This window comes from Tachyglossus aculeatus, chromosome 3 (genome assembly GCF_015852505.1).
Source record: "Tachyglossus aculeatus isolate mTacAcu1 chromosome 3, mTacAcu1.pri, whole genome shotgun sequence".
NCBI classification, from domain to species: domain Eukaryota; kingdom Metazoa; phylum Chordata; class Mammalia; order Monotremata; family Tachyglossidae; genus Tachyglossus; species Tachyglossus aculeatus.
In genome coordinates, this window is record NC_052068.1 from 50,983,173 (window position 1) to 51,009,837 (window position 26,665).

The 26,665-nt window shown below is 42.7% G+C and overlaps 1 protein-coding gene and 1 non-coding gene across 4 annotated transcripts in view; both read right to left on the bottom strand.

Moving 5' to 3' along the window:
• Window positions 1–25,857, bottom strand: part of CABCOCO1 (ciliary associated calcium binding coiled-coil 1) — a 182,450-nt gene extending 156,593 nt beyond the window's left edge. For all 3 annotated transcript variants that reach the window (XR_005449828.1, XM_038744138.1, XM_038744137.1), the window contains exon 1: window positions 25,788–25,857. Coding sequence is in view for 2 of the 3 variants with exons in the window: in XM_038744138.1 (XP_038600066.1) it covers window positions 25,788–25,826 (39 nt within the window). In the remaining variant the exon portion in view is untranslated. The remainder of the gene's footprint in view (window positions 1–25,787) is intronic.
• LOC119926453 lies at window positions 11,725–11,858 on the bottom strand. The gene has a single exon (XR_005450327.1). It is a non-coding gene; the product is annotated as a small nucleolar RNA SNORA7 (small nucleolar RNA).
• Window positions 25,858–26,665: the final 808 nt, after the last annotated feature.

Genomic DNA, 26,665 nt, shown 5'->3' on the forward strand with positions numbered 1-26,665 from the left:
ATAAAATAATATTTTTAAACTGAATCATCTTTTGGCAAGGAGAACTAAAAGGGACATTCCAATTCAATTTTGCCTAAACACTTCTTTCATGCCAGGTCAGCTTCTTGAACTTAAAATGCATTTTGTTCTGAAATTAAATTTATGCTCAAAGCAGCTAAAACAATTACTAACATACTCATTTAATATACTGCAATAGCATGTGAAGAAACTGCAAACAGCTAATCATTAACAATTTGTACATTTGGGATCCAAATGTTGAAATTTTTTCATGTGAATAGTGATATATCAAATAGTTGGTCTCTAAGGCCAGACAGTTATGAAGAAATATTTGACTAACTCAGCCAAAAGACAAAATTATGCCTTTGGAGATTTTACAGAACATAAAATTAAGCAAAACCAAAACCGGATATATTGCATGGTATTATGAATGCATATAACATACAAAGCAGACTTCAATTATCAGGAAAGTAGAGTTATGTAATTTAATACAGGAAGGGGGGACTCCACAAAGTCTGTAGTGAAATGAAATCATCTGAGTATAGGAAATATTACAAACTTAATATAAAATGCCAAAAGACATACTAATTGGAGTCAAATGTTAGGAATTGAGGAGAAAACATAAAAACTCCAACGTGTGCATATGAGTACTTCTGAAAGCAAATAACACGATGATCCTCTAGTTCATTTCACGTATGCATATATGCTTTCCAGAGTCTGCCGGACTCTGAATTCACGTGGATTGATCTGTTTAGTTGAGAAATCCAGTATTTAATGGTCTCCAAATTTTGCTCATAGATCACACATAGAAAAAGGTAACCCAGAGAACATTTAACCATATATTTGCTTCATGAAAGAGATTGCTTCATAGATTCAATGTGTTCCCTGACCCACTCTCTCTTAATGAGTAGGCTCTTAAGAAGGTGGGCTGACTCTTCTAGGACATGAAAGGAACTATCTATAGCACTGCATTAAACCAAACGATACATTCACTACCATTTAGTTCACTGAAGTAGCATTTCACTAAATGGCATGCTAGTGACCAGAAAACACTCAATATATTTCCCTAAGCACCTAAATTGCAGTCACTGCTGTCAAAACACTACTTTTTAGTTCACAATATGGAGAGAACGTGACAGAAGAAAAGACGAATATGAGGCCATTCGATGTGTCTGTAAAAATGGCTCTAACGGAATGTGACTCTGCGGAAATGTCATCAGGCAAGAGATCAGGTTATGTTTCTGCCTCAGAAATCCTGTACATTTCATAGTCATTTTACATGGAATTAGATGTAAAGATTCTATGTCAGTGGGGTGGAAATCCGAAGTGATATCCAATTAAATCTCTGCTTCAGTGAATTTGCCAGGGAAGCAGCCTTGCTTCTCCCATACTCACCCTAGCCCTCTGGCATAGGTTTCTTTGCCCCTCTCCCTGCACACTTCATTCACCCCCTGAGTCCCCAGTTCCTCCTATACTTCTTGTATCTTAATCTATCTTTGTAACTTTTTTTTTCCAACAGCTCCAACACGGTGGACTCAATCACCACTGCTGCAGACCACACGGCCACGGCCCCAGCCCCAACTTACTCAGACTGAACCCCACGTGGGTCAGGGATTGTGTCCAACCTGATGAACCTGTTTCCACCCCAGGATTTAGAAAAGAGCTTGACACATAGTAAGCGCTTAACAAATATCACAAAACAAACAAACCCCACCCCACTCTCCTCATCCCCTCTCCTCCACCCTCCTCTACTGTTCACCCCACTACTAATCCCACCCTCAAAAACGTATGGCCCAGAAAGGTGGGGGACCGCTGGCCATGGAATTAATGGCAGTGAAGTCTGCAACAGCTGTGGGGCCTGTCCGATTGGAGCTGGAGAGGGGGTAGTCAGTCAGTCATTCATACTTACTGAGCCCTTACAGTGTGCAGAGAGTAATAATAATAGTGATGATGGTATTTGTTAAGCGCTTACTATGTGCCAAGCATTGTTCTAAGCGCTAGGGGGGATACAAGGTAATCAGGTTTTTCCACGTGGGGCTCACAGTCTTAATCTCCATTTTACGGATGAAGGAACTGAGTCACAGGGAAGTTAAGAGACTTGCCTAAAGTCACACAGTTGACAAGTGGCGGAGTTGAGATTAGAACCCATGACCTCTGACTCCCAAGCCCATGCTCTTTCCACCAAGCCACGCTGCTTCAGCACTTGGGAGAGTACAATATAGCAGTGTAACAGACACATTCCCTGTCTGCAACAAACTTACAGTCTGGAGGGGGAGAGAGACATTAATAACAATGAATAAAATTACAGATATGGACATAAGTGCTGTAGGGCTGGGAGGAGGGATGAATAAAGGAGCAAGTCAAGGTGACGCAGGATGGGGTGGGAGAAGAGGAAAGGAGGGCTTAATCAGGGAAGGTTTCTTGGACGAGATGTGCCTTCGATACTGCTTTGAAGGTGAGGAGAGTAGTTGTCTCTCAGATATAGAGGGAGGGCATTCTAGACCAGAGTCAGGGTTAGGTGAATATGTGGTACAGGGAAAGGGGACAAAAAACACCAAAAGTTGTGGAATACCAGCTAGTGTTGGGTTTAGGGCCAGAATAACTAAATATCTCAAAAGGAAAAGAGATCAAGACCATAACTCCTTAGTGACTAGAGGAAGAAAATATTATCTTCCAACAGCTATTTTAAGCATGAACAATTTACCCTTACCAAATGGTTACTAGAAAGAGCAAGAACGTACTAGTGACCTATACATTGATAATGAATTGACAGTGTTTCTGTAATAGAAACACAATGTGGAATGCGTAAATAAGCTCTAAAATCCATCAATCAATTGTGTTTATTGAGCGCTTACTGTGTGCAAAGCACTGAACTAAGCACTTGGGAAAATATCATAATGGAGTTGGTAGACAGGTTTCCCGCCCCCAGGGAGTTTGACCCCCACTGCTACACTCCTGTGAATGACTGTCGCACCCATTCCGTTGTTTATCACTGATTTATTTTGCTCATGCAGGGATCAGTCTATAATACACATCTAGCACCTATTCTGTGCACTGTACTAAGCTCTTGGAAGGGAGTACAAGATGTAGTAGATAGAATCCCTGCTCCCAAGGAGCTCATAATTCAGTGGGCTTTCAAGAACAGTAGTGTCATAGCATAAATGACTATGAGAGCTCACCTCCTCCAGGAGGCCTTCCCAGACTGAGCCCCCTCCTTCCTCTCACCCTCCTCCCCCGCCCCTTCCCCCCCACCTTACCTCCTTCCCCTCCCCACAGCACCTGTATATATGTATATATGTTTGTATGTATTTATTACTCTATTTTATTTGTACATATTTATTCTATTTATTTTATTTTCCTAATATGTTTTGTTTTGTTGTCTTTCTCCCCCTTCTAGACGGTGAGCCCGCTGTTGGGTTGGAACCGTCTCTGTATGTTGCCAACTTGTACTTTCCAAGCACTTAGTACAGTGCTCTGCACACAGTAAGTGGTCAGTAAATATGATTGAATGAATGAATGAATGAATATCTACAAGGGAGCAACTTCAGTGTAAAGGAGAGAAGAGCTCAATGACTTTGTGCTCCCTTTTGGAGAAAGACCTGGAAGAGTGTATTAAAACTAAAAGGGATTATGATATCCTACAGTGGCTACAACAAAACCAGGAGCTAACATTTAATGAACCAGCTCTTTTCTATCCTGCCAATACTCATCAACCAATAATCGGGGTATTTGTTATACGCTTACTATATGCCAAGCACCGTACTAAGTCCTGGGATAGACACAATACACACAATCTCTGATCCCCATGGGGCTCACAGTCTAGTGGTGAGGGAGAACAGGTGTTGAATCCCCATTTTGTAGAGGAGGAAACCGAGGTGCAGAGCAGTTGTGACTTGCCCAAGGTCCCACAGTGGGCAAGTGGTGGAACTTGTATCCAACCCAGATTTTAGAAGAGTGTTTGACAGATGGTAAGCATTTAACAAGCATCGTTATCATTATTACCATTATTGTTCTCATTTGGGGAGGCAAGAATACAACATCAATGAAAAGGGCTCAGAATGAAGGTTCTTTTCCTCCCAGACTGTTAAAAGTTCATTTTGATTCAGGCCTGCGCTTCGGTGGAATTTATCAAAGGACTTGGCAAATAGATCCTCCTTTTAATGAACTTCCATCTTGGATCACGGGCATCTACTAAATAATCGCTTGCTCGAAACCTCATCGTCATTTGTAAGGAGTAAAGTATTTGTTCTGATCAGTTAATGGACCTGAGCCAGAGGCTGTATCTCTATAAGTTCTTTTGGGCTGCTCACAGTGAGAATGTTTGCTTCTGCCCCCACAGGTCTGTGGTTGCCTTGGCAATCATCTGGGCTTCTGAAGTGCACGTCATTGCTGCATTGTACTTTTCAAGTGCTTAATACAGTGCTCTGAACACAGTAAGTGCTTGATAAATACGATTGAATGAATGAATGAATCGGGATTAGAACCCAGGTTTCCTGGCTCCCAGGCCCATGACCCACCCATGCAATTAATGCTACTTACTGAGTACCTAGAGTGTACAGAGAACTGTGTTAAGCACTTTGGAGAGCAAATAAGAAGCAAAAAACACAGTTCCGGCCCTCAGGGACCTTTCAATTTAATGAAGGAGGCAGGTAGACATGAATGATTTACAAGTAGCGGGATTAGGAGGGGGAGCAAGGAGATAACAGGCAATCAATCATATGTATTGAGCACTTACTGTTCATAGAGCACGGTACTCAGCACTTGGGAAAATAGAATACAACAGATTTGGCAGACATGTCCCTGCCCAAAGACAGTTAAAATTATTATTATTATAACAGTTATCAACTGTTTATTGTGTCAAACACTGTTCTAAGCAGTGGGATAGACATAAATTAATCAGGTTGGACACAGTCCATGTCCCACACAAAGCACACAGTTTAAGTGGAAGAGAGAATAGCAACTGAATCCCCCTTTAATAGTTGAGGAAAATGAGACCCAGAGAAACTATGTGACTTGCCCAAGGTCACACAGCAGGCAAGTGGTGGAGCCGGAATTAGAACCCAGGTCCTCCGACTCCCAGACCCATGGTCATTTCAATAGACCACAAGTATGTAAGGATGAAATAACTGATTGCATAACTGAATATTGAATAAAAGTGCAATCAGTTCTTTCATAAGCCCTTAGTACAGTGCTCTGCACATGCTCTGCACACAGTAAGAGCTCAATAAATACGATTGAATGAATAAATTACATGTGTTTTAATTATGTATTTTGGATGGAATGCTATTAAGGTTTAGGGGACATTTGTCCAACAACCATGCTTACCTGGATAGAATGCCACTGCAATGTCAGAAGAAATGGCTCTACCAGAAGAAATGACTCTACACATAGAAATGGAATCACACATAAACTATAATGGGAGTTTTCTTTAACACAGGATTTGTGAGAAATGTAATACTTGCATTTAAGGGGAGCAGAGTGTACATAGCTAAAACTTTGAGAATGGAGTGTAATGATTTTAAGTAAGCAGTGAATCTGTTAATAGAGTCTTTGCAGTTAAATATTTTCTTACCCACTGCTTGAAAAATATTCTGGAAACTTGGTGTTCATTGTCAAACATTAGACACTGACGTTTATGTTCTTTATTAGTCACCATTTATTTCCTTTTCTTATAAACCTGCTTCCAAGCCATCCTCATCAAATTGTATTCATTAAGGGACTTATCTGGCTTCATATGAATTAGCGGGTCTATTAAATCAAAAATCCACTGGGACCACTAAGTAGAATTGTGTGGATTTTTTAAATTCTCAGAAGAATGCGGGTCCATGAATTTGTTGACAATGAAACACATTTTTTGTGACAATATAGTCTCATTTTTGTACAGCTCTTTGGAAGAAAATTCTACCTTCTGGTGGAAAAAAAACCCAGCTGACAGGTCTAAATATAAATTGTACCACTCAGCATGAAAACCTTGCCGGCTTTTAAGCTTGTTTTCAGAGGTATTTGTGCATCCCTTTGGTAAACGGTAGGCAATTTTTGACATCTGAAAATCCGTGCAACAAAATTCTAACATCACTGACAAAAATCATGTCACAAAATACGATCTCTGGCATCATGTATATGAAATTGCTAGAGTCCAAGGAATTTTTTTCCCTTTTTTAGGTCAAACTGGGGTTCCTATTTACTGGACACCATCCAACAGGGGCTAAAATTCCTGGCCACCCTAAATTCATCATCACCAAAGACAAATGTGGGATTAAGAACTCCCACTAGGAACCAGTAGAGAGTACCCCATAGGCCCTAGCAGCCATAACTGAACCAAATGCCCAAATGAGGTAAGATCACAATCTAGTTTTAATTAATAATACAAGTGGAAAGCTCACAACTGAGAATACTAAAGGAGAGAGTTGCAATATAGCATTTACAGCTCCTGAAGGTTTAAGACTGTCAGTCAAACTAGAGTTTGATTACCAAGCTACGGGCTATGCCAGCACCCGCCAGCAACAGCACAGCATATGCCAGCACGGCTCTCAGCTTGGGGGAAAACTACGAAATCAGGTTTTTACTAAAATCACCCACAAATTATGGTCACTGACAGAATAAACACCCACTAACCTTCCTTTAGGCCTCAGATACAGCTTGGGTAAAGAAATAACAAAGCCTGATTGAAGGCACACCTCCTCCAAGAGGCCTTTCAAGACAAAGCCCTCCTTTTCTCTTCCCCCACTCCCTTCTGTGTCACCCTGACTTTCTCCCTTTATTCACCCCCCCAGCCCTACAGCACTTATTTACATATCTGTAATTTATTTACTCTGCAATACATTTATATTAATGTCAGTCTCCCCTTCTAGATTGTAAGCTTGTTGTGGGAAATGAATATGTCTGTTTATAGTTATATCATACTCTCCCAAGCTCCGCATACAGTAAATGCTCAATAAATACGATTGAATGAATGAATGAATGAATATACATTACTACATGTAGATAATTATGGCTGGATCGCAGGGACGGGAAGCGGGCATGCCATACAGCCCCCAGCCAATAGTAAAGAAGCAGTGTGGTGTAGTGGTAAGTTCACACACCTGGGTTCCAATCCTAGCTCTGCCACTTGCCTCCTGCGTGACAGTGGGCAAGTCATTTACCTTCTCTGAGCCCCAGTTTCCTCATCTATTAAATGGGGTTCAAATACATATTCTCCCACCCCCTTAGACAGTGACTCCCAAGCAGGACTGAGACTGTGTCCAGTTTGATTATCTTGCATCTTCCCTAACACTCAGTACAGGGATTGGCACATAGTAAGAGCTTAAAAAATGCCACAATAATTCTTATTACACTATTTCCCTACTTCAGTTCCACCCCTTGGGGTCGGAGGAGCTCTTCACCCTACTGGGCAAAAGCCAATTCCCTTCTAGAATATTCCAAATAACTCTTGGAGGATGGTCTGGCTTGAATCAACCTGTGAACTTGCTAACAGTAATACTGTAATAGTTAAAAATCAGTTGTCCAGGAAGCACACCGATTTTACACATCAACCTTCAGAATTACAGTAACCTGAGATTTGGATGCCGTCATTCTTTAAACCAGATCGAGTTTGTATTGGTCTCCTGCAGATCTAGTTTGAGCAGAACTGTGTTGCTCCTAAAGTTAAACATTTAATTATGAACTCCTAGTAAACTTTCCATAACATAGCATGCATATGTGATGACATGGTAAGTAAACATCATCCGGAAAAAGCCACTGGGATTCCATTTCCTAATTAGCCCCTGATATTTCTGTACAAATATGTTCCTTTTAAGTACATTTTAAAATGACTGTAAATCCCATCTGGTGATTTTGATGCCATTAAGAAATAACTGTTGAAAAAGGCTAAAATCAGCCTTAAAATCAGCTATTGGTTAAAGAATGACTACAGAATTTTAAGTATGTACTTGTATTTCCTCCCACAAGCAGTCTACAAGTATCAAAGCATTTCGTGTAATTTGATTCATATTCCTCTTTCCTCATAATTTTATGCAGATAGTCCAAAACCGTAGCCTTAAACATATTTTTTTTTTCTCTAAAGCAAGGTATCTGCCTATAAATTACTAAGGAGTTGAAAGGAAGTTAAATTCAGAAAGTTGGCAGGGTATAGTCACTGTCACAAAATAGAAATGTCTTCGCAACTGGACTTCATCTCACAACCCAAAATAGCCAAGTCCTAGCAGGGCGAAAATCAGTGTCACATGGAGGAAGAAAGTTCTCTTAACCTGCTTATTTCTTAATGACAAAAGGGGAAGCAACTTCATTACAAACAAACGTTTTGCCATAGTTTTTAATCAGTGCTGAAAGAACACGTCCTGGGGCTGTTTCCTCAGACTACTATCCTTATTGGCCTAAGAGTTTATTCATTCATTCACTCAATTCAATCATATTTATTAAGCACTTACTGTGTGCAGAGCACTGTACTATATGCTTGGGAAAATACAAAATGACAAAAAACAGTGGTATTCCCTGCCAACAACAACCTCACATTCTAGAGTTTGCTTGATTGTCAGAGTTTGTCTGATTGACATTTCACAACTGCCCTTTCCAGTTCCAGACTGCAAAACTTAAAACATATTTGCTTTGTTCTTCCTCTTATATTCAGAAAAAAACTACAGATTAACCTCATTAAATGAATCAACGGAATTTATTGAGCACTCACTGGATGCAGATCACTATACTAAGCACTTGGAGAGCACAATATAACAGAGTTTGTATGCATTTTCCCTGTCCATGAAAAAGACGTCACTATTTCCCCTACCTGGAATTGATTTTAATGCCTGTCACCTTCTCTAGACTGAAAGCTCTTTGTGAGCATTGATTGTGTCTACCAACACTATGGGAATGAACGTTTCCAAGTGCTTAGTATAGTAGTCTGCACAGAGTAAGCACTCAACAAATACCATCTTGATTGATTCACTCATTCATTCATTCAATTGTATTTATTGAGTGCTTACTTTGTGCAGAATGAACTTTTCCAAGTGCTTAGTATATTACTCTCCACAGAGTAAGCACTCAACAAATACCATCTTGATTGACTCACTCATTCATTCATTCAATTGTATTTATTGAGTGCTTACTGTGTGCAGAGCACTCTACTAAGCACTTGGGAAGTACAATAATTAGGAATCTGTGAATCTATAGCTTTTCTCCACAATATGATTAAATAGTGCTTATAAAATGAAGCCAGAGTAAATGGTGGTTGGGGAAGAGGCAGAGAAAAAGGAGAAGCAGCTGCCAGGAAAAATCACAGTCATCCTTGAAAAGGCGAGAGAAGAGACAAAAGGTGGGGTGTCAAAAAAGAGGTTAGATTACAAGAAAAGAAGGAATGAGTACAGCAGAAGGAGGAATGGGAAGAAAGAAAGTTTGAGTAAAACTGGAATGTTCAAACATCAATCAGGTCTGAACACTCTGGAGAGTGGAGAGAGGAGCAGTACTAGAAAATTGAAACAATCAGGCATGCTCTCGCTAAAATCTCCCCTACTCCTTTCCAGTCCCTCCCTTCTTCTGCCCCTTTTTTGAATATTCATTCATTCATTCATTCAATCATATGTATTGAACGCTCACTGTGTGCAGAGCACTGTACTCTCCCTCTTGCCTAGAACTCTTTTCCCTTACAAACGTGGCAGACTGGCACTCAGCCCCATTTTCTAAGCCCTACTAAAACCATATCTCCTCCAAGTAGCCTTCTCTTACTAATCTCTCATCCCCCTGCCCTATTTTTCCTCCCTCTTGCCTCATCCATGCACTTAGACCTTATCTAGTACCTAATCAATCAGTTGTATTCATTGAGTGCTTATGGCGCTTAGTACAGTACCTGGCACATAAGTACTTAAATTTGAGAAGCAGCATGGTGTAGTGGATAGAGCATGGGTCTAGGTGTCAGAAGGTCACGGGTCCTTATCCCAGCTCCACTACTCATCTGATTTGTGACCTTGGGGAAGCCACTTCACTTCTCTGGGCCTCAGTTACCCCTTCTGTAAAATGGGTATTGAGACTGTGAGCCGCATGTGGGACAGGGATTGTGTCCAAACCAATTCGCTTGAATCCACTCCAGTGCTTAGTACAGTGCCTGGCACATAAGAAGCACTTAACAAATACCATTATTATGATTATGATGATGATGTGTGGAACACTGTACTAAGTGCTTGGGAGATTACAATATAATAGCGTTGGCAGACATATTCCCTGCCTAAAACGAGCTTCCAGTCTAGAAGGGGAGATAGACATTAAAATAAATTGTGGATAGGTACGTTAATGCTGTTGGGCTAAAATCGGGGTGAATAAAAGGTCCAAGATCCAAGTGCAAGGGAGATACAGATTGGAGAGGGAGTAAGGAACACCTCTTGGAGGAGATGTGATTTTAATAATGCTTTAATTTTAGTAGGGCATAGTACTTAGTTACTCCCCCAAATCCCCACCTCCACAGAACTTTGTGCACATCCTTTTACTCGGTATCTTCCTTTACTTGTAATTTATTATAGTGTCTGTCTCTCCCATTAGGCTGTAAACTCCTTGTGTGCAGGGATTGTGTCTACCAACCATATTGTACTCTCCCAAAGCCTTAATTCAGTGTTCTGGACATAGTAATTGTTCAGTTAATAATACTGATCGATTAATAAAGAGACTTAAAAAAATAAGACCAGAGGAACAGGTTCAGTTTAAGAGAAATTAATCTTTCACTGTAAACAAAGGGGTTCATCTACCCGCAGTTATTTATTTATTTGTTTGTCCTTTTTTTTATTTTAACCAAATAGGGTCTTGGAATTGTCACTGCCTGGTCCAAGTGTGGCTGGGAGATCAAGGAAGGGGATGAGCTTCTATCAATCAATGATATTTAAGACTTGTATTTTACAGTCTACAGCTTCCTCAGTAATGTTCATTCCTTCATTCAATCGCATTTATTGAGCACTTACTGTGTGCAGAGCACTGTACTAAGCGCTTAATATTGGTCCCTATGGCCAAAATGGGGCATGACCTAGTGGATAGATCAAGGGCCTGGGAGTTAGAATGAGGCGGGTTCCAATCTTCACTCCAACACTTGTCTGCTGTGTGACTTTGGGCAAGTCACTTCACTTCTCTGTGCCTCAGTTACCTCATCTATAAAATGGGGATTAAGACTGTGAGCCCCATGTGGGACATGGACCGTGCCCAACCGGATTAGCTTGTATCTGTCCCAGCGTTTAGTACAATGCCTGGCAAATAGTAAATTCATAACAAATACCATTAAGGAAATAAAAAAGGGGTGGGGAGAGCTCTTTCAGAACCTGCTTTCCTTTTTCTTATCTTTTCTTGAATTGGGTGCTTTCTTCTTTGTTGTTTGTTTTGTTTTGTTGTCTGTCTCCCCCTTCTAGACTGTGAGCCGAGAGTGAGGAATCTTTGCTTGATTCTTAGGTTGACAGGCAACCACTGGAGATTTTCGAGGAGGGGAGTGACATGCCCAGAGCATTTCTGTACAAAGATAATCTGGGCAGCAGAGTGAAGTATAGATGGAAGTGGAGAGAGACAGGAGGATGGGAGATCAGAGAGGAGGCTGATGCAGTAATCCAGTCGGGATAGGATAAGAGATTGAACCTGCAAGGTAGCGGTTTGGATGGAGAGGAAAGGGCAGATCTTGGTGATGTTAAGGAGGTGAGACCGGCAGGTTCTGGTGATGGACTGGATGTATGGGGTGAATGAGAGAGCGGAGTCGAGGACGACACGAAGGTTGGTAGCAGATTGACTTCCACTAGCCACTGACCAAGCTAGAAATGGAATGGATATGCCTCTGCTTGACTCTCCCTCCCATGGTCGAGACCGGTAGAGTACTGGAAACTCTCCAGATGCAATTCTGAGAGAACCACATATCCCCTAGCCTAACAAAGCCCTCCCATTACTCTACAGCTCCTTTCTTGCCCCATCTCCTTTCTGCCATTCAAATCCAAACTCCTTGAGTGAGTTGTCTACAACTGCTGCCTCCACTTCCTCTCCTCCAATTCTCTCCCTAACACCCTCCAATCTGGCTTCCATCACCTTCGCTCTATCAAAATTACCCTCTCGAAAGTCACCATTGATCTCTTTCTTGCCCAATCCAATAGCATCTACTCTGTCCTGCTCCTCCTCGACCTCTCAGCTGGCTTCAACACTGTGAACCATCCCCTTCTGGAAACATTATCTAAACTTGAATCCCCAGACCCTGTCCTCTCCTCAGTTTCATTCACAGGCTCTTCCTCTGCCTCCCACCCCTTAACTGTGGGAGGCCCTCAAGGCTCAGTTCTAGATCCTCTTCTATTATCCATCTACATACACACTTTTAGACAATTCATTTGCTCCCATGGGTTCAACTATTAGCTCTATGGGGATAATTCCCAAATCTACAGCTCCAGTGCTGATCTCTCACTTTCTCTCTCTGCTTCTCTGCAGCCTCAATTTCCTCCTGCCTTCAGGACATCTTTACTTGGATGTACCGACAGCACCTCAAACTTAAGATGTCTTCAACAAAAACCATCATCTTTCCACCCAAATCCTTTCCTTTCCCTGACTTTCCAAACACTATGGACAGAAATACTCATCACCTTGGCATTATCCTGAACTCATCTCTCTCATTCAACTGACATATTCAATCTATCATCATATCCTGCTGGTTCTACCTTCACAACATGGCTATAATCCATCCATTCCTTTCCATCCAAACTGCTAGAACATTGATCCAATCAATTACTGTATCAGCCTTTTCGCTGACCTACCTGCCTCCTGTCTCTTCAGCCCATACTTCACTCTGCCACCCAGATCATTTTTCTGCAAAACCGTTCAGGCCATGTTTCCCTACTCCTCAATAATAATAAGGATGGTATTTGTTAAGTGCTTACTATGTGTGAAGCACTGTTTTAAGCACTGGGGAGGATACAACGTGATCAGGTTGTCCTATGTGGGGCTCACAGTCTTAATCCCCATTTTACAGATGAGGGAACTGAGGCACAGAGAAGTTAAGTGGCTTGCCCAAGGTCACACAGCTGATAAGTGGCGGAGGTGGGATTCAAACCCATGACCTCTGACTCCCAAACCCACGCTCTTTCCACTGAGCTATGCTGCTTCTCTAGAAAGTTCCTCAAGAACTCCAGGATGAGAGATTGAACCAGCAAGGTAGCAGTTTGGATGGAGAGGAAAGGGCAGATCTTGGCGATGTTGTGGAGGTGAAACCGGCAGGTTTTGGTGACAGATTGGATGTGCTGGGTGAATGAGAGAGCAGAGTCAAGGATGACACCAAGGTTGAGGGTTTGTGAGATGGGAAGGATGGTAGTGCCTTCCATGGTGACAGGAAAAGTCAGGGTGAGTACAGGGTTAGGTAGGGGAGATAAGGAGCTCAGTCTTGGACATGTTGAGTTTTAGGTGGCGGGAGGACAACCAGGTAGAGACGTCCTGAAGGCAGGAGGAGATGCGAGCCTGGAGAGAGGGAGAGAGAACAGGAGAGGAGATGTAGATTTGGGTGTCATCTGCATAGAGATGATAGTTGAAGCCATGACAGCGAATGAGTTCACCAAGGGAGTGAGTATAGATGGCACCACCCTTTGCCTCCCTATCCTGCTGTTGATATTAGGACTATGGAGGAAGAGCACCGTGAAAATTTATCCTGGAGCCTCTACAACACTTTTTCTCCAGCTGGGTGAGGAGACAGAGCTGTTTACCTTTAATTGGCTGTCTCCTTCCCATACTCAATCAATCAATGGTATTTACTGAGCACTTGTGCAGGGCACTGTTCTAAGCACTTGGGAAAATACAACAAAGTTGGTAGATAAGTTCCCTGCCCACAACAAGTTTTCAGTCGAGGGGAGGGACAGACATTAATATAAATATATTATTTATAGATAACGTAAATGTGATAACATGATGTTAGGTATCTGCCTTGATCATGGGAGGCAAGGCGAACATGCCATCTTTCTGATCTTTTACCACCCCAATAGTTCATTCATTCATTTATTCAATCGTATTTATTGAGCGCTTACTGTGTGCAGAGCACTGAACTAAGCGCTTGGGAAGTTCAAGCTGGCAACATATAGAGCCCAACAACGGGCTCACAGTCTAAAATGGGGAAACAGACAACAAAACATGTGGACAGGTGTCAAGTCAATAGTTCTACAGTTAGTTCCAGGTTTGGACCTACAACTGGGAGGGCAGACAAGCAGAGGGCAGGAGGCACTGCCTTTGCCATTCTCTCTGCCGTTCGGGTATTTGTTAAGCACTTATTATGTGCCAGGCACTGTACTTAATGCTGAGGTGGATACAAGCATATCAGGTTGAGCACAGTCCCTGTCCCAAGTGGGGTTTACAGTCTCAATCCCCAGTTTACAGATGAGGTAACTGAGGCCCAGAGAAGTGAAATGACTTACCCAAGGTCACACAGCAGAGAAATGGCAGAGCAGGGATTAGAACCCATGACCTTCTGCTCCCAGGCCCGTGCTCTATCCACTATGTTGTTGCACAGGGCCTGTGAACAGGTTCGGGGTGGGATGGAGAACAGTAGGGAGAAGGAAACTCTTCCAACTCCTCTTATTTTCCACCACTCTAGAGCCAGCCCTCAGAGCCTGGATTGTGAGAAGCAGGGCTGGAAAAGGCCCTGCTTTCTTTCCTTTCCCTACCCCTTTTGCCCCTACATTCTTGGATCCAAATAATAACAATAATAATAACAATAATAATAATAATAGCTTAGAACAGTGCTTGGCATGTAGTAAGTGCTTCAAAAAGAGCAGAATTATCATCATTATTATTACTATAACTATTATTATTATAAATGTGTTATAATTATCATTATTATTGCTAATAATAATAATAACGACAATAATAATTGTGTTAGCACTTACTAAATGGCAGACACTGTTCTAAGCACTGGGGTATTCACAAGCTAATCAGGTTGGATACAGTCCCTATCCTAAATGGGGTTTACAGTCTTAATCCCCATTTTAAAAGATGAGGTAACTGAGGCCCAGAGACATGAAATGATTTGCCCAAGGTCATGCAGCAGACATGTGGCAGAGCCGGGATTAGAACACACATCCTTGGACTCGCAGGCCCGTACCATGCTGCTTCTCTATGGTCCTAAGCAACATATGGTACTTGCCAATCTAATGAATGACCAGATTATGTCTGAACCCTCACTTTAGTTGAACTGTGAAAACCTTATCATTCATTAGAACAGACTTCAACTCCTTAATCTTAGAAAACGACATTAACTTGGTGGGTCCGGGTTGCAACCTGATTTCTTCCATTTATTTCTAACTAATGGATTGAACAAATCCAGAGTTGCATGGTATAAGAAAAATACTTCCTGCTTGAAAAGGCTGGTGCAGCCCAGAGTGAGAGGTCACAACTAATTGTGACCTCACACGCCTGATTCATGTGTCCTGGAGGTGTTTGTTAATGAGACTGTCAATCTTCATGTTGGTTTGCAGCTCCATCAGGGATGGACCAGCCTCAAGAATTGATGAGCCAGAAACAAATTACATAATGAGGCTGAGAGCCGCCAGTTTTTTTAAAAATTACCTTTAATCAGGAGAGAAAGCAGAGGTTAGTTATTGTGCATTCCGCAGGTGGGAGGGGGTCACGGGGTAAGGTCGTGGAGGGGGTCACGGGGTAAGGTCGTGGAGGGGGTGGTGAGTTGTGTAAGTCGGGGGGACACTGGCAACGGTGACGGCATGAGACAGTGAGGCCCTGCCAAGCAAGGCACCGGAGCCACTTAAAAATCTAAAGCATCAGCTCACTGATACCCACCGCCATGGTGAAAAGCGAGTTACATAGCCTGTGTTAATAAGAAAAATAATGATGATTGTGGTAATTATGAAGAGTTTACCATGTGGCCTGCACTGTGCTTAAAACCTGAGGAAGATAAGATACATTCAGAACAGACAAAGTCCCTGCTCCACATAGGCCTCAAAGTCTAAATAAAGGGAGAATAGATATTTAATTCTCGTTTTATGGATGAGAAAAACTCTAAAACAGAGAAGTTAAGGGACTTGGCCAAGATCACACAACAGGCAAGTGGTGAGGCAGGTTTTAGAACCCTGGCACTCTGACTCCCAGTCTTGTGCTCTCTCTGTTAGTCTATGCCCAATCAATGGTGCTTACTTTGTGCAGAGCACTGTGCTAAGTTTTTGGGAGAGCACAATATGATAAAGTACATACATATAATCCCTGCCCTAAAGGAGGGTTGCTTTTCAACCTAGCCTCTCAATGAGAAGCAGCATGGCTTAGTGGAAAGAGCATGGGCTTGGGAGTCAGAAGTTGTGGGTTCTAATCCCAGCTCTGCCACTTGTCTGCTGTGAGACCTTGGGCAAGCCACTTTACTTCTCTGTGCCTCAGTTACTTCATCTGTAAAATGAGAATTAAGACTGAGTCCCTGGTGGGACAACCTGATTACTTTGTATCTACCAAGAACAGTGCTTGGCACATAGCGCTTAACAGATACCATTGTCATCATCATCATCATGTTACCTAACTTTTCACCAGAAGACACCTGCAGGTACTTTTGTCAGCCACAGTTTAGGCATACCATATTATATGTATATATATATTGATTGATATGTGTTTATATACACATATATATACACATACATTTATATATGTATACATAACTGCTTATATAGTATAGGGCTCTGCACATAGTAAGCACTCAATAAATACCACTGATCAATTGATTGATATGTATATATATATATATATATATATACACACACACACATATATATGTGTCAATCAATGATATCAATCATACCAATCAATTGATTGATATGTGTGCATATATGTGCATGAATACACACATATATTAAGTATATATACATATATCAATCAATAGATCAATGGTGTTTATTGAGTGCTTACTATGTGCAGAGCCCTAGTTCTGGTTCTAGTTCTCGTTCTGCTCTGGTCATGTTAACTCTGAGGTGTAGGTGGGACGTCCAAGTAGAGATGTCTTGAAGACAGGAGGAAATACAAGACTGTCAATAAGAGAAATCAGGACTGGAGATGTAAACTTGGGAATCATCCATGTAGAAATGATAGCTGAAGCCATGGGAGTGAATGTGTTCTACAAGAGAGTGCATGTAGCTGGAGAATGGAAGGGGTCCAAGAACTGAGTGTTGAGGGGCTCCCACAGTCAGGGGGTGGGAGGCAGAGGAGGTGCCCGCAAAGAGACTAAGTGGCCAGAGAGATTGGAGGAGAATCAGGAGAGCACAGTGTCAGTAAAGCCAAGGTTGGATAATGTTTCCAGGAGAAGAGGATTCAATTTATTCTATGTAACCACCCTGTGATAAGGTGCAGTAATAATAATAATAATAATGGTATGTGTTAAGCGCTTACTATGTGCAAAGCACTGTTCTAAGCGCTGGGGGAATACAAGGTGATCAGGTTGTCCCACATGGGGCTCACAGTCTTAATCCCCATTTTACAGATGAGGGAACTGAGGCACAGAGAAGTTAAGTGAATTGCCCAAAGTCACACAGCTGACAATTGGCAGAGCCGGAATTTGAACCCCTGACCTCTGACTCCAAAGCCCGTGCTCTTTCCACTGAGCCACGCTGCTTCAGTACTAGATGTGGAGCGCCCAGGCGTTAGTAAGTCAGTCAATCATATGTATTGAGCACTCCCTGTGTGCAGAGCACTGTACTAAGTGCTCGAGAGAGTACGATATAATAATAAAACAGACCTGATCCCTGCCCACGTCATCCCCCTGGCCTGGAATGCCCTCCCTCCCAACATCTGCCAAGCTAGCTCTCTTCCTCCCTTCAAGGCCCTACTGAGAGCTCACCTCCTCCAGAAGGCCTTCCCAGACTGAGCCCCCTCCTCCCTCTCCCCCTCTTTCCCCTCCACCCCCCCCATCTTACCTGCTTCCCTTCCCCACAGCACCTGTATATATGTATATAGGTTTGTACATATTTATTACGCTATTTATTTATTTTACTTGTACATATCTATTCTATTTATTTTATTTTGTTAATATGTTTGGTTTAGTTCTCTGTCTCCCCCTTCTAGACTTTGAGCCCACTATTGGGTGTGGACTGTCTCTATATGTTGCCAACTTGTACTTCCCAAGCACTTAGAACAGTGCTCTGCACACAGTAAGCGCTCAATAAATATGATTGACTGATTGATTGATTGCCTACAACCAGCCTACAGTCTAAAGGTGTTAGAATAAGCTTCTGCATCTCCGGGAAACTCCTTTAAATGAACAGACTTGGGGCATCATCCCAAGGGGCAGGGACCATGTCCAACCCGATTAACTTTTATCTTACTCCAGTGCTGAGCAAATAGCAAACACTTAACAAATACCAGTTATTAACATTATTCTCAACAGTCATTCAAGAATGATTGTACACAGAGGACTGTGTCCTAAAGGAACCACCCTCAAGAAGACATGCTAATTATTAACTGTATGCTATCTCTCTGGTCTACCAACTCTGTTGTATCCTTCTTTCCCAAGCACTTAGTGTAGCAATCTGCGCATAGTAAGTGATCAATAAATAGCACTGAATCATTCACTCAGCCAGGCCTTAGGAGGCTGACAATTAGTCCGGAGAAAACTGAAGTGATGTATCAGACTCACCTGTGGTTGTCCTTACATACAGCTAAAAATTTATATTAGCAACACAGAATCAAAGGTTGTCACAGAATTCTGCTACCAAGGCAGCACTTTGACCTACAATAGTTAAGGAGGTAGCAGCAGAAACAGTGTTTCCTAGTGGAAAGAGCACAGGCCTGGGAGTCAGAAGGAATTGGGTTCTAATCCCAGCTTCGCCACTTGTCTGCTACACTTCTCTGTGCCTCAGTTCACCCATCTGTAGAATGGGGATTGAGACCCCATGTAGGACAAAGGACTCTGTCCAAACTGATTTGCTTGTACCCACCCCAGCGCTTAATACAGTGCCTGGCACACTCATTCAATTGTATTTATTGAGCGCTTATGTGTACAAAGCACTGTACTAGGCACTTGGGAGAGTACAATATAACAATAAACAGACACATTCCCTATGTGCAATGAGCTTACAGGCTAGAGGGGGAGACAGACATTAATACAAATACAGTCTATTATATGTGGCCATGCTTGGGGATATAAACAGACACCTGTAAGTTGAATTTGAAATCTCTTCTAATCAACCAGGAAACACTTTCAACTCAAACCGAAGAGCATTATCAGAAATCTTGGAGGCAGTTGTCTAGTTTCATTTAAAAATAAACGTTTTTTTTAAAATCACTCCACACGGTATCTTTTAAAAAACATGAATTACGCAACTACGTTCAAACAGGTAAGGAGGAAATGGTGATTCCAATAACAAGGATGGAGGAATTGTCAACTCTCTCCCCACCTACCCCTGCAGGTCTAGCATCTCAAGCACTATCTAAGGTCAGGGCAGGAGCATGACAAGGGAGAGCCCAGCATGGACTACTACTCCATTTAAATGGTGGCAGTGGCTAAAGGATTCTGGCAACACCATTACCAGTTGGCATAATGATAAGAATGATCATTGTGGTATTTGTTATGTGCTTACTATGTGGCAGGCACTCTACTAAACATTGGAGTGGATACAAGCAAATCGGGTAGGACACAGTCCCTGTCCCACACAGTGCCCACAGTCTCAATCCCCATTCTACAGATGAGGTAACTGAGGCACTGAGATGTAACGTGACCTGACCAAGGTCATACAGCATTCATTTATTTATTTTATTTTGTTAGTATGTTTGGTTTTGTTCTCTGTCTCCCCCCTTTTAGACTGTGAGCCCACTGTTGGGTAGGGACTGTCTCTATATGTTGCCAATTTGTACTTCCCAAGTGCTTAGTACAGTGCTCTGCACATAGTAAGCGCTCAATAAATACGATTGATGATGATGATGATTCATTCATTCAATCGTATTTATTGAGCGCTTAAGCACTTGTGAAGTACAAATTTGCAACATATAGAGATGGTCCCTACCCAACAGTGGGCTCACAGTCTAGAAGGGGGAGACAGACAACAAAACAAAACATATAAACCAAATAAAATAAATAGAATAAATATGTACAAGTAAAATAAATAAATAAATAGAGTAATAAATATGTACAAACATATATACATATATAGAGGTGCTGTGGGGAGGGGAAGGAGGTAAGGCGGGGGGATGGCGAGGGGGAGTAGGGGGAAAGGAAGGAGGGGGCTCAGTCTGGGAAGGCCTCCTGGAGGAGGTGACCTCTCAGTAGGGCTTTTAAGGGAGGAAGAGAGCTGGCTTGGTGGATGTGGGGAGGGAGAGCATTCCAGGCTAGGGGGAGGATGTGGGCCGGGGGTCGACGGCGGGACAGGTGAGAATGAGGCACAGTGAGGAGATTAGCGGCAGAGGAGCTGAGGGTGCGGGCTGGGCTGTAGAAGGAGAGAAGGGAGGTGAGGTAGGAGGGGGCGAGGTGATGGAGAGCCTTGAAGCCGAGGGTGAGGCAGATAAGTGGTGGAGCCAGGATCAGAACCGAAGTCCCTCTAGCTCCCAGGCCACTGCTGTATCCACTGGCCATGCCATAGTAAGTACTTAGCAAGTATCACAATTTGTTATTATTATCATTACTAATTAGGACGTAGAAAATGGAATCCAAAAGGCCAACACATCCTTCAGGAGGCTCCCAGGATGTGATTCATTCATTCATTCAATTGTATTTATTGAGAGCTTACTGTGTGCAGAGCACTGTACTAAGCGCTTGGGAAGTACAAGTTGGTAACATATAGAGCCAGTCCCTACCCAACAATGGGTTCACAGACTAGAAGGGGGAGACAGATAACAAAACAAAACATGTAGACAGATGTCTAAGTTGTCAGAACAAATAAAATTAAAGCTATATGCACATGCATGGCATAAGCACTTAGTACAGTGCTCTGCACACAGTAAGCACTCAATAAATACAATTGAGTGAATCAAGCTCCATGCCAAACTAAAAGTTTACAGAATATAATCCTTGCTCTCGATGTCCGTGGCTGTAAGGTCTAAATTCCCACAAATGCTAGCTAGAGATCAAAATATATGGGAAAGAATTCCTTATGACAAAGTAGTTCAGGCACTCTAGAAACCACACTACCACCTGGTTAAGTTTATATAGAATCTGTGTATTCACACAAGAAAATTTGGCAAATACTTAAATAAACCACAAAATTTAACTGGGTAATTTTCTGTTTGCTATTATTTCTAAAAATGCATTATTTACATTATAGAACACAGGGGGATATTCTGCTTTGCAAATAGCGCAGGATATAAAAATGTGTTTGTAATGTGTACTAATTTCAAAAAGCTCATAAGAGTGTCAGCTTAACTTCGGTAGTACAAATATAGGTTTAAGAATCTGGAACCGCAGGTCATAGAAGTCCTGCCTCCAATGACTTGCTGTGTAGCTTTGGGCAGGACACTAATGACCTGCTATCTTAGTTTGTTCATTTGTAAAATGCAGATAATACTTATCTCCCTCACGGGAATGTTGTTTAGATTAACTAACAGCTATAAAATGCTTTGAAGGACACAAATGGTAATAGTCCTCTTTCAACATTGAAGTACTTTTAAAAATAATGAAAATAGAAATGAAACCAATTCAATTACAGAAATATTTCTTACTTCTGAATGTCTTTTAATATCAGTGAATGTCACACTGCCTGGTATGGTGGAGGCATGCCCATTTTTCAAAGTAGCAGGGTTCCTAATATACACCCTTTAACTAGAAATTATCAAATAATAACAATTACATTTGTTAAATGCTTACTACGCACCAAGCACTGAACTAAGCACTGGAGTAGATGTGATACAATCGAATTGGACATAGTCCCTGCCCCACATGGGGCTCACTGTCTAAGGAGGAGGTAGAACCGGTATTAAATCCCTATTTTCAGAGATGAGAAAACTGAGGCACAGAGAAGTTAGTGACTTGACCAAGGGCACATACGTCAGGCAAATAATAATAGTAATAATAATAATAATAATAATAATGGCATTTGTTAAGCGCTTACTATGTGCAAAGCACTGTTCTAAGCGCTGGGGGGATACAGTGTGATCAAGTTGTCCCACGTGGGGCTCACAGTCTTAATCCCCATTTTTACAGAAGAGGTAACTGAGGTTCAGAGAAGTTAAGTGACTTGCCCAAGGTCACACAGCAGACTTGTGGGGGAGCCGGGATGACAGACCCTTGATAAGAACCCAGGTCCCTTGCCTCCCAGTGCTGTTCATTCAATCGTATTTATTAAGCACTTACTGTGGGCAGAGCACTGTACTAAGCACTTGGGAAGTACAAGTTTGCAACATATAGAGATGGTCCCTACCCAACAGCGGGCTCACAGTCTAGAAGGGGGAGACAGACAACAAAACATATAAACCAAATAAAATAAATAGAATAAATATGTACAAGTAAAATAAAGTAAAATATGGCATTTATTCATTCAATCGTATTTATTGAGCGCTTACTGTGTGCAGAGCACTGTACTAAGCGCTTAGTACACTAAGCACTTAGCTGTGATTTTTCCACTAGGCCACGTGCTTTTAACTAACTTTTAATAGCTTTTAATTAATTTGAATAATTATTATGTATTCAAGCTACAATATGCAGAGCCAGACAAATTTCAGAAGCAATTATAATAACAATTAATAATGATGGTATTTGTTTAGCTCTTACTTTGGGCCAAGCATTGTTCTAAGTGCTGGGGTAGATACAAGGTAATCAAGGTGTCCCATGTGGGGCTCACAGTCTTAATCCCTATTTTATAGATGAGGTAACAGGCACAGAGAAGTTAAGTGACTTGCCCATGGTCACACAGCAGACAAGTGGCAGAGCAGGGATTAGAAGTGATTTTTAACACAAAGGCATTCATATTAAACTTTATCCGTCATTAAGCTAGCAGTTTTTTCTTATTCACTATCTTTTACACAAGCTGAATCTGTAGGCTGGGCCAAGCTGAACTTTAGTTTAAAGAGAAGGACCACATTTTAAAATAAACAATTGGCTGGCCTAGTGGAAAGAACATGGGCCTGGGGGATCGGGATTTAAATCACAGTTCTTCCATTTGCCTGCTATGTGACCTTGGGAAAGTCACTTAATTTCTCTGTCCCTCAATTTTCTCATCTGTGAAAGTGGGGATACTCTGAGCCCAACGTAAGTCAGGGACTGTGCTCAATTTGATTATCTTGTATTCATTCATTCAATCATATTTATTGAGCGCTTACTGTGTGCAGAGCCCTGCACTAAGCGCTTGGATCGTACAATTCGGGAACCGATGGAGACAATCCCTACCCAACAACAGGCTCACAGTCTAGAAGGGGGAGACAGTCAATGAAACAAAACAAGTAGACAGGCATCGATACCATCAAAATAGATGAATAGAATTATATAATAATAATAATAATAATGGTATTTGTTAAGCGATTACTATGTGCCAAGCACTGTTCTAAGCTTGGGGGGAATACAAGATAATCAAGTTGTCCCACAGGGGGCTCAAAGTCTTAATCCCCACCTTACAGATGAGGGAACTGAGGCAGAGAAGTAAAGTGACTCACCCAAGGTCACACAGCGGACATGTGGCGGAGCCAGGATTAGAACCCATGACCTCTGACTCCCAAGCCTGTGCTCTTTCCACTGAGCCACATTGCTTCTGCTTATATATATTCCATCACTTAAACTGCTGACACAGTAAGCACTAAATTAATCAATCATATTTTCATCCATTGTATCTACTGAATGCTTACTATATGCAGAACACTACACTAAGCGCTTGGTAGAGTACAATATAAAAGAGTTGGTAGACACATTCCCTGTCCACAACAATCTTACAATCATGTACCAAAATTATGAACTGTATTTCCCAGTGTTTCTTTCTAGCAAAGAATATAAAATTGCAATTCATGTGAAGTTTGGAGTTGTTTGTAGGTGTGGTTCCTTCCTATCCAATGATTTGACAGCAAAATGAGGAAGTCTAGGAGACAGGGGCTATTGGCCAAAGGAGATGCAGAGTAGTCTAGTGGAAAGAGCACAGGCCTGGGAGTCTAATCCATGCTCTGTTAATTGATTGCTGTGTGACCTTGGGTAAGTGCTTAACTGTCCTGTGCCTCAGATTCCCCAACTGTAAAATGGGGATTAAGTGCCCATTAGCCCTCCAATTTAGATTATGAGACCCATGTGGAACAGGGACTGTGTTTATCCTAATTAACTCTCTTTACCCAGCAAGTGGAAAAGTGTTTGACACATAGTAAGCGTTTAACCAAAACCATTAAAAAGAAAAGTCAGGGGACATGGGTTCTAATATCTGTTGCCAATTTGTACTTCCCAAGTGCTTAGTCCAGTGCTCTGCACACAGTAAGCGCTCAATAAATATGACAGTGAATGAATACTCGGCACTTAGTGAACACTTAAATACCGGTGCAGCTCACTGGAAAGAGCACGGGCTTGGGAGTCAGAGGTCATGGGTGTGAATTCCGACTCCACCACATGTCTGCTGTGTGACCTTGGGCAAGTCACAACTTCTCTAGCCTCAGTTACCTCATCTGTAAAATGGGGATGAGGACTGTGAGCACCATGTGGGACAACCTGATCACCTTGTATTCCCCCAGCTTTTAGAACAGTTCTTGTTACATAGTAAGGGCTTAACAAATGCCATTATTATTATTAGAACAGTGCTTGGCATATAGTAAGCACTTAAATGCCATTATTATTAGAACAGTGTTTAGCACTTAGAGAGGCAGCATGGCTCAATGGAAGAAGCACGGTCTCTGGAGTCAGAGGTCATGGGTTCAAATACCTACTCCACCAATGGTCAGCTGTGTGACTTTGGGTACGTCCTCAAAAATCCTTCTCAAACATCTCCAGTGGCTACCAATCAACCTACGCATCAGGCAGAAATTCCTCGCCCTCGGCTTCAAGGCTCTCCATCACTTCGCCCCCTCCTACCTCACCTCCCTTCTCTCCTTCTACAGCCCAGCCCACACCCTCCGCTCCTCTGCCGCTAATCTCCTCACCGTACTTCGTTCTCACCTGTCCCGCCATCGACCCCCGGCCCACGTCATCCCCCTGGCCTAGAATGCCCTCCCTCCCCACATCCGCCAAGCTAGCTCTCTTCCTCCCTTCAAGGCCCTACTGAGAGCTCACCTCCTCCAGGAGGCCTTCCTAGACTGAGCCCCCTCCTTCCTCTCCCCCTCCTCCCCGCCTTACCTCCTTCCCTTCCCCACAGCACCTGTATATATGCTTGTACGTACTTATTACTGTATTTCTTTTACTTGTACATATTATATTTATTTTATTTTGTTAATATGTTTTGTTTTGTTCCCTGTCTCCCCCTTCTAGACTGTGAGCCCACTGTTGGGTAGGGACCGTCTCTATATGTTGCCAACTTGTACTTCCCAAGCGCTTAATACAGTGCTCTGCACACAGTAAGCGCTCAATAAATACGGTTGAATGAATGAAGCCACTTAACTTCTCTGTGCCTCACTTCCCTCATCTGTAAAATGCGGATTAACACTATGATCCTCACGTGGGCCAACAACCTGATCACCTTGTATCCCCCCAGGGCTTAGAATAGTGCTTTGCACATAATAAGCGCTTAATAAATACCATCATTATTATTATAGCAAGTGCTTAGCAAATGCCATTATTATTATTAGAACAGTGCTTGGCACACAGTAAGCGCTTAACAAATACCCTTATTATCATTATTATGATGATGATTATTATCTGGGGAGAAGAGGGTCCTTGGGCGCCCGATAGAAGGACCTCGCTGGAAAGGCCCATCGCGGGGGGGGGGGGTGAGGGGGGAAGCTCCTACCTCGGCCTCGCCCGGCGTCCCCTCGGCCGCTGCCGCCATCGGAGGCCCCGCGGAGCCCTGCAACCCAGCATCCCGCGGTAACCATGGAAACGGCGCGCAGGATGCCGCCGGGGCCAATCACCAGGCGGGGACGAGCGGGAAGGAGGCGTGGCCTGCATGAGACGCATGGGAAGCAGGGTGGCTCAGCAGAGAGAGCCCCAGCTTTGGAGTCAGAGGTCATGGGTTCAAATCCCGCCTCCTCCAATTGTCAGCTGTGGGACTTTGGGCAAGTCACTTCACTGGGCCTCAGTGACCTCATCTGTAAAATGGGGATTAAGACTGTGAGCCCCCCGGCGGACAACCTGATCACTTTGCAACCTCCCCAGCGCTTAGAACAGTGCTTTGCACATAGTCAGCGCTTAATCAAGCAATTAATACAGTGCTCTGCACACAGTAAGCGCTCAGCAAATACGATTGAATGAATAAATGCCATCATTATTATTATGATGATGGGAGGAGGAGAGCTGGGCCGAGTTGGGAAGGGTGGGGCCGGGCCGACGGCAGAGCAGGGGGCGGGGCCTAGCGGGGAAAGGAGCGTGGCCTGCATAAGAAGCAGCGTGGGCCAGTGGAGAGAGCCCGGACTTTGGAGTCAGAGGTCATGGGTTCAAATTCCGCCTCCTCCAGTTGTCAGCTGTGGGACTTTGGGCAAATCACTTCACTTCTCTGGGCCTCAGTGACCTCATCTGTAAAATGGGGATTAAGACTGTGAGCCCCCCGGTGGACAACCTGATCACTTTGTAACCTCCCCAGTGCTTAGAACAGTGCTTTGCAAACAGTGCTTTGCACATAGTAAGTGCTTAATTAAGCGCTTAGTACAGTGCTCTGCACACAGTAAGCGC